At 42.3% G+C, this 14,404-nt stretch overlaps 1 protein-coding gene across 1 annotated transcript; it reads right to left on the bottom strand.

Annotated features, from left to right (window-relative positions):
- Positions 1–479: 479 nt before the first annotated feature.
- Positions 480–8,920, bottom strand: LOC120681941 (WD40 repeat-containing protein HOS15-like). The gene is made up of 14 exons (XM_039963631.1): positions 8,752–8,920; positions 7,365–7,510; positions 6,949–7,291; positions 5,459–5,541; positions 5,317–5,363; positions 3,892–4,042; positions 3,602–3,665; positions 3,050–3,208; positions 2,814–2,935; positions 2,404–2,478; positions 1,741–1,794; positions 1,590–1,663; positions 1,089–1,163; positions 480–1,005 (listed from the first exon to the last, which is right to left on the bottom strand). Exons 1-14 carry the CDS (start codon positions 8,810–8,812, stop codon positions 786–788), a joined length of 1,674 nt encoding a protein of 557 aa, XP_039819565.1. The 5' UTR covers positions 8,813–8,920; the 3' UTR covers positions 480–785.
- Between the last annotated feature and the right edge of the window lie 5,484 nt (positions 8,921–14,404).

Below are 14,404 nucleotides of genomic sequence, written 5' to 3' on the forward strand. Positions count from 1 at the left end.
TACACACTCAACCACACGCGGAACTAGAGCACAAGCTCTCGCAGACTCTCTCAAAGCAATACTACACACAGTGGACGTAGGGTATTACGCTCCGGCGGCCCGAATCACTCTAAACCTGCTGTGTTCATTGTGTTCTTGAGCAAGATCGAACTAACTCTAGCTAACCCCCGAGTACTCACCCTCTGGGCTTAGGCGGGTGCATTCCGCCACCCGGCTGTGGTTTGCCACACCACGACAGAAGATCAGCCCTCCAGTTTCATAACAAAAAATGGTGTGTTTTATCTGCACCGTTGACTCAGTATACAAGATGCAATCACAGGATGCTAAAGACCAGTTCTAGTAGGATTTGCTATAGATGATAGACCAGAGCAGAAAGTGCACCGGACAAAAGAGTTACCCGTACTACCAGTGGGTCTATCCTAATTCCTGAACTAGAAAGCTAAACTTACCGAGAATCTCACAATACATAAACACATTCATGCAAAATCTATCTCATGTTATTTGCCACTATGGCGGGCAAAACTTGACTCCGTCACTGAGATTAGGCCAGTTAATCGAGTGCGGTCAGAAGGATGACGAGCATTTTTGCCACCAAAACATTTCCATAAGACTAAACCTTTTTAAGACCTGCATTACAACATAGCTACTCTATGGTCAATATAACCGAGAAGAAACCTGTACATGGATGGAGAAATTAAAGCCACCTAAGATGAACATTAAGCTAACAATGCCACTCCCATATAGCCCTGTTTTTAGGCCTGTTATGCACTACCATACTGGTTGGACTACATCCTGAAATCCATCACGCAGACTGTGTTGTTCGAGAAACAGGCTGCAATCTTGCTGCCTTCCTTATTCCAGCAAACTTCGAAGATGCCACCAGTCCCTCTGTAGGTCTTGAGGATCCTGCCTTCTTTCACAGACCAGATGTGTAGGCACTGATCCAGGGACCCACTAGCTAAGTATTCACCATCAGGGCTAAATGCAACAGAATACACTGGTTGCCTGCAGCCATGTGAAAGCTATGTTCAATATTGTAACAAGCACAATAAAGTATCAGAATACTTCATTTTTCATGGTATCAATACCTATGGCCAGCCAAGCTGTACAGAAGGCGTCCTTGCTCAACTTCCCAAAGCTTGATAGTAGAATCAAAAGATGCGCTGCACATGAAACAAAAGTCAATCAATGCTGCGATGCAGGGGTAATATGCAAGAAACCAACTCAAGGCAACTGCATAACCCTACTTACATCAATAACAGTCATCTTATCTCTGTACATTAGCTATCAGTGGCAATACCAGACAATGTTCCAAATGCTAAACTGGCTGAAACTAGACATAGTGCCGAACTTCCCAAATTAAACTCGCCAAATTTTGTTACCACAGACCATTCTTATGTGGGCCACGCATAAGATGCATGATAATTGATTGTAGCAAATAATGAGAATCACTAATAACCAACTTTGTACGAACAACTTCACAATACACAAACACTGTATTCATTGTACCAGGGGTAGGTACATTACATCTCTGCAACTGTTGACCTAGCGAAAAGCAGCTGTTCACCAAGCCAAAAGCAGCTGCTTACCTAGCCAAAAGCAACTGCTGATTAGGATTGTTTGTTCCTGGGCCTGTTGGGCTCCACCGAATGGTGTATATTTCCTGCAAAATATAGTTCAGCAGATTATAGATAGTTATAGGTTCAAGGAATCATAAAAGCAGAGGAAGATTTGCCATACCTTGGTATGCTCCTTAAAATCAAATACACATTTATCTTGCTTCATACTCCATATCTGCAAAGAGAAGCTGTCAGACAGGGGAAACAACTGTAAAAGCACACCAGCAAAGATAGCAGCTGTGAACCCATAGGTAAATAAATCAATTTCAGTGCTGCGTCTGAGACTCTGAGTGCTCACACCCGCAAGGAACATATAGGCATGAGGTTTACACTCTACACAAAGCAACCAGTAAGATAGACATCTAGAATCATTATATTTATATTGCACATCTAAAAGGTACAGGAGATGAGATATACAAGTAGACATTACTCCAATAACATATTGTACCATTTAGCAATGGAAGCCTGCATGACTAGAAAGAAATTTTCATTGTGCACAATTGTGCAATGAACAAGGGGGACTAAAGTATCATCGTGCACTCGTTCATTGAACAAGGGAGACTATTTGAGAAAAAAAAGGGAGGACTGGCATTTGTAGAAGTAAATACACAACTTGTTTTTAGAGAATGAAATGGCTACATGTATGACTGAGTCTTCCAACTCAGCCGTACAACCAGTGTATCACACATCCTCATGAAGCCTTGATGAATCGCATAATGCAATAGTCGCAAGTAAGTTGGAAGACTTGGTCATATGTATAGAATTTTGTAGAAAGAAATAGTACCTTAGCTGTCCCATCATCAGAACATGAAGCCAAAAGAGAACCAGTTGGATCCCACTTGATAGCATTAACTTCACTCTGGAAATATGTAAATGCCACAATGAGGTCAAACCTAATGCTTCTGTTCCAAAACTAGTATTACAGGTGGACTATATTTGTGTCCATACAATGCCATGTCATATAATGAATTATTGATCAATAATCATATCCATTTAATATACCAGGAAGTAACAACAAACCATGTTGCACATTTTTCAACTTTTGAGGAATGACTTATATAGTATCTGATAACAAGAGAATGTTCAGTGTTACTTTTGGATTGTATAAATCATCCAAAAAGAAAGATACACACAAAAATAGCACCATGCAGTTTGTAGCATGAATTTTAAGAATATAATCACTGAGAAACAAACCTGATGACCAATAAATGATTTAACTGGACGCTGTTCCCCAATCTTGCAAACATAGATCATGCTGTCGGTTGAGCATGTTGCAAAAGAGTTATTATTTCTCCAATCAACATCTAGTGTTGGAGCTACATGAAAACAGGTGTGAGTTAGCTTTGGTTTAATTCAGTGCAAATACATCTATTGCAATAGAAAAGAATTATGAGTTAAAAACAAAAAACATTCTGGAACGCCAATTATACCCGAATGAAATTCAAACTGCTGCTTGCACTCCCATGTCTTTGTATCCCAAACAATAGCAGTTTTATCAACACTTCCACTTAGGAGATAATCTCCTTTCTTATTCCATTTCAACGAAAATATGGGACCCTTGTGTTTGAAAAGTGTCTGCTTCAGCTCTCCTGAAATTCATTCATCATAACAGAAGGATGAGACAAAAGAATAGGGGGAAACAAAATATCTAGGCTGCATAACCTATATGATTTCTTCAACTGTTACAAGAATTAAGTAACAATGAATTCATGCAAGGAACTAAGTAATAATGATGGCATGCCAGTTCCAGTTTTAGTGAAATCTAACACATACATTGAATAAGAATAACAAGCAATTGATCGCCAGGCTCTTTCTTGGAGAAATTCAAGGCAAATCAAATAATCATGTGCACTTACATCAAACACAATAATCCCACAATCACGACAGCCCCAAATCGTTAATCGGACTGACTTTAACAGCAGAATGCAGAGCGAAAGTCAACAAAACATTGATACAGAAACAGTAGTTCACCTAAGACCTACCATCTCTACTCCATATTCTTGCCTGCCCATCATAGGAGCCTGTAGCCAGTAGTGTACCTTCACCCTGGAAGGGATGGCAGCAAAACAAATAAGACAACTGGCAAGTAATAGTAAGGAACCTATATGAGAATGTAGTGTTTTGTTGGTGAAATAAACAAGTGGGCTACTAAAACAGGTGGCATAAATAGCATGGCTATGATATAGTTCCCCCGGTATCTTCACCCCCAAAAACATGTAAAGCAAGAAAAATATGGGATATCAACAAAAATTTTCATCAGGAAGAAACTCACATTCCAGTCAAGGGTGGTGACATCCTTGCTCTTCTCATTGGTCCGACCTTTAAAATGTTTCAAAACATGAACACCCAGAGGAGATGATTGCATGTTGGAACCACATGGACCATCTGGAATTGTCCAGATTCTAGCCGTTGAGTCTCCTGACCTAGCAAGTTCCAAATATAGTACAATAATTTAATAGAGAGTAGAAATAGACATAGGCAACTTTCTTGGTAAATATGAGGGGATGCATACATACAAATTGGAATAAATATTAAATAAAAGAACTGATAGAAGTAAATGAAGGGTAGTGCCATGTTTTGAGAAGCCAGATTAGTGCAGAAATTTAAGTCCATTAATTTTTTGGAATAACATATTCTAGAAATACATCATCGATCTGACCTGATACATTGTAATAACACCAAAAGACCATGCCGTTCAAAAATGAACCACTCCCTCCACTTCAGTTGCAGTTTTTTTTTCTTTTCAGAATATGAAGGTAAAATGCCTTCTTTACTCTGGGGCCTCAGCATTTGAGAGGCCTAGAGCATTCGACCACACTCGCCCTTCTCTACTCAAACAAACATCCACATTGTTCCTACTGCTGATGCCGCCTCACTAAAGCCTCCAACAATGTGTCTGCTTCTGATCAGGGTCCGCAACCTAAACCTGATAGGCCCCTTGGCAGCTGAGGATGGCGAGACTTTGGCAAGCATCCCGGCGCATTGCGGCAGGAGAAGCACTCAATGGGATGTACGAGTCCATCGACTCCAGCTAGAGCCACTTGCCCGGCAACATCATTGGGAACAGCAGGCCGACAAAGAAGAGCGCGGCACAGACTGGTCGATGGGGAGCTCTGCTGTGACTTACCCTGTTTGATAGACAATCCATGGTCTGCGACCTGCCCCAGAACATCAGCTGTGCTATCACCGCGGCCTAGGTGCATGGTAAGGGGGAGGAGCAATGCCCTTCCAGCTGCCACCGCTCCGGAATCCATTGGTTAGAGAACGGTGGTGAATGGGTGCCTGAGAACAGCTCTTGACTATTCTATGGAAGGGATAAGGGAAAAATGCCTTAATGCAAACGGAAGAGGCAGGGGCAAAAAGGTCCAAAGTTCCATTGTTGACATCAAAATTAGACAGTGGTATATTTCTAAACAGCGCGCAATTTCTATGGTACTCAAGTGTACCCAGGTATTTCAACTGTATATTTCTAAACAGGTACCTTTGGATGCCAAAGAACTTTTTCCTTAATTTTCCTATTGACGGGTAATGTTTGAGACACAAGATGGCAAGATGCATGAGACCAGAGGACTATTCACATTTTTGGCAACCGATGGAATGGTACTGTTTACTATGCTGAAACATATCACTACAGTAGCACAAAAACAAAAACAAGAATACAAATGCCTATGCAGTATAGCAGATAATAAGCACGCACCCTGAAGCTAGAAGAGAACCAGTTGGACTCCATGCACAAGCAAAAACCTAAAGAAATTTAAAAGAAATAGTAAGAGGATATAACAAATATCACTAAATTCTAAGAGGAAAAAATAGCCTGTGTGTTGTAAGACCCTTCTAACCTCAGAACTGTGCCCTTCCAATACAGTCACATCGGTACTAGAAATCTCCTGAGCAGTTACACTTACATCCATAGGAGTGGGACCTGCAGAACAAAGATTTAGTCTAAACAGACATGGTGAAGGAAAGTAGTATACACAAAACCCAATCTCCACAAAAATAATTCCATAGGAATCAGTTAATCCTAGAATCATATTTCTCTTCTGTAGTTAATTAATATCAAGGTAGAGTTTGGTACAAAAACTGTAACAAAACGAATCGATTTGATTTGTTTGGTTGGGAGAAAATGTAACAGGATCAGTTGAAACTCTTGCCTTTCTTCGACAGATTGGTAGTACTCCCAACGTACAAACATCATAAGCAACTGGAGAACTTGGTGGCAATCAAGAACAACGAGGACCGCAAAAATACTTGTGGTGGTGGAAGCTGCAACCAAATCATTGTTGACAGCTAGGTGCCACAGAAAAATCATGGAGCAGCAGGGGCTCCGAAGACCACTGACAGTGCGATGCAGAGCGGTAACTCGCAACAAAGGGGCATGCACATGGCAGCAGGGGGTTGGGCGGTCACAGAAAGGAGTGGAGCCATTCTGATTTTGGAAGGGTACAAGTCATCATTTTTTAGTGCAAGACATTTTGGCTGTTCATTGGTTTCTACTGGCCTGTTACCAGATCCCACGCGATCGGTTCAGGGTCTGCCCAAACAAAATAAAAATGAACATAATCAAGTCGCATTGTTATCTGATTACAGAGTGAAACAAATGAACCAAACAGCACCTAACCTCCCAATAAATTAAAGCAAAGTATCTAAATTCAGTTGTACTCCCTCTGTCCCATGAAGAGTGCAATTCTAGGTTTTTTCAGACAGATTAGTGGTGGCCTGAAAAGACTCATGCTCTCAATTGTTTGCCACATATGGTTAGTTTTGGCATTCAATTCAAATCTGACCACTTAATTAGGCAAATAACTGAGATCCAATCTCTAGAATTACACTCTTTGTGAGATTTTTTTTCAAACTCAGGATTGCACTTTTCATGGGACGGAGGGAGTAGGTCCAAGTTTCTCAAAACATATATAAAATAATATGTTGGTTAATATTGAGATTTGAGAAGATTAAGAAATGGGTTACTTCAAGCACTAATGAAGCTTAGAACATACAGTTCTAATCTTGTGTAATTTACCTAGAGCAATTCCTCATATTCTTGCTACAGAAGACTACAAATTTGTTTATGGCATCACATGTTGACTGATAAAATGTGCAGGGCATGTATAGACACTTACATAAGGAAATGTCCAAATACTCATTACATGTTCCGCATCAACTGGAAACTTGTTCATGCTGTAGTTTAATGCGTTAACAGTACTCATTTAACCAGCATCAAACATTCTCAAGTTAAGAAAAGATGCAAGCATACTCATTATTTGCTAAAAAGATGTGTAAAGGAAAATGATATCATAAGGGTAAATATAGCAAACAGGTAGTGATTAATCACCTCCGCCAGCAAGAGAATCTTCATCGTGCTTAATCTTATCGATGCGCTCTGTATGCTGCTTTTCTTTCTCCTTTTCTTTCTCATGCTCCCTGTCTTTTTCAGATTTATCCTTCTCCCTCACCTGTTCTTTTTCTTTGTCATGGCGATCCCTCTCACGTTCGCCTCCAGGACGCCATTCATGCTCCTCATTACGTTCTTTCTCTTTTCCCCTATCCTTCTCGCGGTCAGTTTGAGATCTCTCCCTTTTTCTCTTCTTTACAAGCTGTTGCAACTCTTCAACATCCTTTGTGATGATTTCAATTGGTTCCAGAAGGGCAAAATCCTTCTCAATTTCTTCATCATTCTGAAACAAGAACAGTGGATGGGGTCACATCAATCAGCAGTAGTAACAAATACTGAAAGGTAAACAGGCTTACCTCTTCGGTATTTGCTTCCAGTTCTATGTACTGGAGGCCTTTCTGCACAATAGTAATGAGAGCACCAGGTGGGACTGCATTTCCATCAATGCCACCCTTATGGATCCCTGCTTCATACCCTAGAGTGAATGCTGCATGAATGAAACCTGGAGAGCAAGAGAAACTGTTAGCTGTTAAAATCACACTATCTTGCTCAATATATGTTGGTGCGCAGATCTCCTGCCTTAAGAGAAAACTGGCAAGCATATTTAGAAGAAGGGTGTAACAGCTGGTGGAACATATCGTCAAGAACCACAAGCACTAAAGAGCTGCAAGAGTATGAAAAAGGTTGGGTACAAATTCACTGAAAGATCATGAAAAATGACATTCTTGTATTCTTCTTAAGGCAGTGAAGAACAGAGATCATGATGACAGAACCTCTTGAGCTAGGTTCTGACTATAGTCTGTATCTGGTTTCTTCATGTGAGGGCCGTAGCAGCAAAGTGGCCACAGAGGCACAGGAACTAGAACTAAAACTGAATATTTCCAGAATTAGCAATACAGCTCATTCCAAGAACTAAAAAAAAACAGCCTTTCAAGCGCAATCAACATATTTCCCAACACTGTCCCAGCCATTAAGCGGACCTAAAAGGAATATGATGAAATTACCAGTTTCCCTAGAATTGACCATAAAATTCATTCCAAAAACCAACGAGAAAAATCACCTTTTTAATCGCAATCAGCATATTTCCCAAGCCTGTTTGTACCATCATGACCCTAAAAGGCATCTGGTCCTATTACCATTCTTCCCTACCATAACCCCGTTCTCATACGCACTACGAGAGTGCACCACAATTCATAGGCAGGGCTCAATGTCCTGCAGCATCAAATTCCCAAAAGCCCATAATTCATCATTCCAACATGAGAACAAGAAAATTTCTCAGAATCAATCCGTGGGTGAAGAAACGGGTAGACATCTTAAGTAATATCATTCTTATTTTTCTAGTTGAGGCAAAGAAAGACTGTTCGGAACTAGTAGAACAGTTCCTCCGTTACGGAGCTAAATCTGTAATTTCGGCATTTGAGGCAGCAAGAGAAAGATGGCATAACAAGCCGGATTTTCCTTGAAGATACCACACCAATCCCTCCGAAGAATTCGCAGCGCGTAATCCCAAACCAGCCCCCAAATCTAAAATAAGTTGCCCAAAACCGCATCTGGCCCCGAACAACACCCCGCCGTACGGATACCTGAGAAGCGCAAGAATCCGCCACAGCCCAACCGAGGGAACTAGGCGCCCCGCAGCAGCGAAGCCCCTAAACCCTAAATCCGCGCAAAAATGAGGAAAAATCTCTCGGCTCGAGCAACCCAGACGCTACGGGAGGGGCGGGATGGAAGGGGGGCACGCACCGGACTCCTGGAGGTAGCGGAAGACGAGGAAGTTGAGCTCCGCCGCCGTGAGCACCCCCATGGCCGGACGACGAGGAGACGGGCAGCCGCCGAGGGAGAGAGAGAAGCTGATGCGGATGTGCGTGTTGTTTTGGGGGGTGGAAGTGTGAAAGCGTCTCCTGGCCAGCGTTGCGGACGGCCAGGATTGCGCGGAGCCAAGTGTAACTGACGGGTGACCAGTTACCTGACCTTTTTTTTTAAGGGGAACGGAAACGCTAAAGACTGTAAGCAGGCCGAAGGATCAGCAGTCAGCCCACGTTAATTAGGTAGCATTTCAGCCCGCAATCTCAATCGGTGTCATTAAGTGGACTGATCGGTGTCACCATGTCTTATTTTGATGGGAAAAAAAAAACTAACGGACGATCGGTCACGCTGTCACGTGTTAGCGCGACTCTCCAGCCCAACAGGCTGCATGTCTTTTCCCTCCCTCCTCATGCATGCCGCGCGTACCATGGCCTGCTTTGTGTGCAAGCGGCCCACATTTCCTCTGAACCTTTCCCTCCCCTATAGCTAGCTTTGCATGCTTTTTTTTTATTAAATAATACTTGCACAAAAAACTTTTATCTTTTTCATATGACCTTTATTTTAAGAACCGATTACACCATTGTGTTCTATGTGACGAGACGAACAAAATTAGACCCCACTTGCATATGTTTTGATGATATTTATGAACTGGTAGTAACTTATGTGATTTTTCTGTAGAAACTTATGTGTATATCGGCTTATTGTAGTAACAAATTATGTATAGAATAATTTTTGTATGAGTGTATCATAGATTTTGTTTGTAGTAATTTATATCTTTTATGTGTGGCAACTCATGTTTATAATAGATTCTGTTTTTTGGCAACTTTTGTTTAAATGCGTAAAAACTTTTATTTTTATGATAAATTTGTATATAGATTTATGTGTATGACAACTTACTTCTTTTTACTACTTATGTGTATGACATTTTGTATTTGTGACAACTCATATGACAACTTTGTTTCTATGGCAATTATAAATATTTTTTGTGGGAATTTCTCTCTTATGTGTGGCAACTTATATATATACGGTAGCAACTCCTTCAATAATATCAAACTCAGATTTGCACATAAGTTGCTACAAATGCAAAACATCTTCAAAATATATGTAAGTGGGATCTAGTTTTGTTTGTCTCATCACGTAGAACACAATAGTGCAATCGGTATTCAAAACAAAGATCATACGAAGGAGATAAAATATTTTTTGTGAAGAAATTGCATGTTAAAAAAACCAGCAGCATGTTATATGTGGGTGGGAGAGTGTTGACGGCTGATAAGTACCAATCTTAGGCCGTCAACTCCTGCATAATTACATAAAATGTAAACATCAACATAGTGGTAGGGGTTTACTACTGACCATTTCCACAAGTGTTAGTAATTATTTGTATGCAGGTGAAATGAGGTAGAAAACACACTTTAAGAGCAAGGAAACACACTCCTCAATCCAAGGCAAAAGACGTCGACCAATCAGAGCGCACCATTCAGCAGCACATGGATTCATGGGCTCACTTGAGCAAGTTACCAACTTAGACAAGAGCTATTACCCGTGGATTAGTGATGGGGGCCCACCTAGCAGTCACCCAACCAAAGTTGGGCCGCTTTGGGGCTGGCCGATGGTTGGCTGACCACCCCAGTCGGCCGACCGGCCCACAGCACCAACCGACCTCAGGCTTCGACGTGGTAGCTCCCCATTGGTCCTAGAAGTCGGTTCTAGGAGGATCACCTGCTGAAACCGACCTTGCTGGCCGTGGCTCCCTCCTATATATATATGAGGGGAAGGGCTCCATTTCAACACATCCATCAAGTGCTCATCCAAGCCTTCTCTTGGTTTAGAGTTGTCTTAGAGTAGGGAGAAGGTAGACGTACTCAGGACGAGCACCGGTCTTTGGCGCTCTTCTCTATTTTTGTACCTCTACGAGAGTGAGGGAGTAGTTCAGGAGAAGTGCCGGGGTGTCGGCACTCTGCTCCAGCTTGTACCTCTACGGATGCTGCTACATTCTTCAGTGTTTAGTAAGTATTCGTGATTCCTATCTTATACTTGGTTTAGTGTGTACTAGTAGTGCTTGTAGTTGACTGAGATCAGTTCTCTTACTCGCGTGTTTGTCGCTCTGTATTCATACAGAGTGCTGTAGTTTGCTACGGGATGTCATACGTAGTTAGACTACAATAGTAATCAATAGCATAGACGTGGTGTCTAGGTTAGAGGTTATCCTTCGTTTGCCTTATATCCCACGGTTTGTTAGAGGTAGGCCGTAGGTGGTGACAACCCTATTGGTCCTTCGTAATCCTCCATGTTCGGATATAGCGTAGAGCTGTTGGCCATAGTCGACTGACAGACCAGTTGTAAGCCGGTACTCGAAGCGAGTATTGTGTCCGAGAGATCGACCTTTAACTCAGCTATAGTGCTATCTTAGGAACCCTCTCTTCCCTTCAACCTATCTTGGTGTGTCCTTGGACTGACTATAATAGAAGAGAGTGCACACACGTTCCCTGTGGATTCGATAACCCTTGGAATACTCTAAGGTGAAAGCTACAACGGTATCCGTGCGCTTGCGAATTTATTCGTGACGCTAAAATAGCCAACAAGCTTTCTAGCGCCGTTGCCGGGGAACGGTTACTGTATCTTTCTTTGAACCTAGTCGTCCTCGTATCCTTTGTTTTTCTTTTCTTCTACCTTGACCCCCGCTACCCATAGAGGAGCTATCCTTTAAAAGCTTCTCTATCCTATGGGATTTATTCCGTATCTTTTTCAATTTTCTTTATGCTATCTTTATCCCCGCTACCCATGGAGAAGCCATTCTTTCACAGCCTCTCTACCCCAAGGGGCGAGTTCAATGAGCCACCATCCTCTTCCACATTTGGCTACGAACCTTGTCCCGACATTATCGCTACGGTTCGGAATATTTCCTTCTCTAGGTTATATAGTGAGAGCCCATACCACCATCTCTATGAATTGAGCACCTGTGTTCATGCCTTGCCATTGCAAGTGTGACACGAGATACCCTCAAGTGGAAATTGTTCCCCTACTCTCTAGCAGGGAAGGCGGAGCAATGGTACACGAATACCATAGGCAACATGAACGACAACTGGGATGAGCTTAAAGGCAACTTTAGTCTTGAGTTCTTTCCCCTGTCTCGTCTCATGGCCCTAAAGAAGGATACTCGCTGTTTTCAGCAGAGAGAGAAGGAACTCATAGGCATGGCATGGTGTAGGTTTGTGCTCTTACCAACATCTGGACCTATCCGATCAATGCGCCCATCCTTGCTGCTACGCAGTTCTTTTGAGGGTCTTGATAAGGATTCTGCCTGTTCTCTCGACGTTACCACTGGAGGGTCATTTCTCCTAAAGTCTTTGGCTGAAGCTAGGGAATTGCTAGACAATATCAATGAGTATTCCACCTTCATGTCTAGGCACAAACCCCTCCAAGAAGAGCATAAGTCGAGCCAAGAGGATTTTCTATCTGCTGAACCCAATCCTTCATCTTCCACACCCTCATATTCATCTCTAGAACCCTCATTCGAACTAGGAATATCGGAGGAAGAAGAAATTCGACCCCCGATGTTCCCTTCCCAATTCGAGGACGACCCATCTAGAACTCACAAAAACACCTTGAATCCCTTCAAAGCCCAATCAGGGAAGGAACCTTCCTCTGTCCAAGCCGATCAATTCAGAGATCTCTTGACAGAACCTTCCTTTAGGCCTACGATACCTCCTTCTCCTCCTGATCCCCGTAATGAAGCACCTCTCGAGGAAGCCATGAAGGAGGAATGGTCATATGGAGAGAAACGCTTTTCTGAAGCAATTTGGATTAGCTCACCCTCCACGATCACTCCTTGCTCAATAAGGGAAACCACCATAGAAGCCCACATTAACTCCATCATGGAGGTTAATGTTTTACCATGGCACTTAGCGTACACTCTTTTGGAAAATGTTACGCTAAGACCATCCGACACGCTCTTAAGGAGTTGTCCCTCGAGACACATCCTTGAATGTCGTGGGGTTGCAAGTACCATGCCGCTCATAATAGACAAAATTGAGGTCAACTTAGATTTCCATATCTTTGATATCCTCGATTTTGATCTTCTTCTAGGCTCCCCGCTTGAAAAACTTCTCACATCTCAAGGGAGTCTAGATAAAAAGCTTAGGAAAACTGCTTTTACCACTGTCTCTTGCTTAGAAAATTCTATGGCGAGGCATTTTCCCGAGCCAAACCCGCTCAAGGAAATGATGCATGAATCTCCGTTCACATCATCCAAGCCCGTTCTCTCCGAGGTTGCAAAATCTGCTGCTTCCTAAGAGCACGACTCGGAAGTTACCCTTCACTTTTGTGAAGACGAACGATCATTATCCCTCTTGAGCGAGTTTGAGCCTCTTCCCTCTGGCCCCGAGGAAGTTGTTCTCGACCACGATCGAGACTCAACTATGATTTCCCACGATGAATCTCTTGAGATAGAGAATCCATGGGCCATAGAATTTTATGAGGTGCCGACTCTGGAGTCCAATGAAAAGGATTCCACAGATGAGCATGGGACCATCATCTTTGAAACACCATGCTTATTCAATGCAACTCTAAAGTCAGGTATGCTTAATGCACTGTGCACCCACGAGGACTATAACCACCTTATGGTCCTCTTCTGCAAAACCTTCAGGAGGTTGGTTGTAGATGTATATGTGTATCGTAAACATTGCAGATTTCGTGGGTGCACTGTGGCACTAATCTTGTAGCTAGCTGCAACAATTGGTTGTGAAACAATGACTCAGCCCCAATGATGGCTACAAGAGCTCTCATGGTCGAGCTTATGACCACAAAAATAAAGCACTGACGGGAGATAGCCCGGATTATCATTTATTTATTTCCCTTCAATAAAAGCAAGAGCATGTTCTAGGACATAGTTTTCCTTCAGGTATTTTTGGTCGCTAACCATTCCAGGTGGAGATCAAAGAGAACGACGGATAGGCAATGCCCATGAACATGACAGCTACACCAACTACAACACCATGGTACATTTTAGCGAGGGAATGACTACGGAAGGAGACTTGAACTCCACACACTTGAAGTTCTATTGCCCAGCAATGCAAACTCCAAGTGTGTGTGGGGGGGGGCATGTGAGTACCCCAAGTAAGATCTCTCTTGCTAATTCTTATCTTGGTTTGGAAATGGAGTTAGCTCTTGTATCTTGCTCCTTAAAAATATATATATATATAATTAAAAAAATGAGAGGAGTTGCCATGGTGACAATATTGAGTTCTCGTAAACAAAACACCATGGTAAGTACTCTCAATGTCCTGCTTTTGACATTAAACAAAGCCCTACCGGGAGGTCACCCGAGGATCGTCAGGTTCGTACTCATACCTATCTCCCTTTGAATAAAGCTTAATCATGGTTCATGCTTCCTTTATCTATTCTTGTATGCTTTGGTTTGAATGTGTAGCATGCAACACATTCATAGACGTTTTAAATTAAGCGTGGTGCTTAAGTTAAAAAAGTCTATGTCAGTTTGATTGATGTTCCTAGAGTTCATGCTGGAAAAGACATTGGTTGTATATGTGGACTAACCCCTGCAGGAAATTCATCAATTCCAAATGGGTGAGTC

Source organism: Panicum virgatum, chromosome 7N (genome assembly GCF_016808335.1).
Source record: "Panicum virgatum strain AP13 chromosome 7N, P.virgatum_v5, whole genome shotgun sequence".
Taxonomy (NCBI): domain Eukaryota; kingdom Viridiplantae; phylum Streptophyta; class Magnoliopsida; order Poales; family Poaceae; genus Panicum; species Panicum virgatum.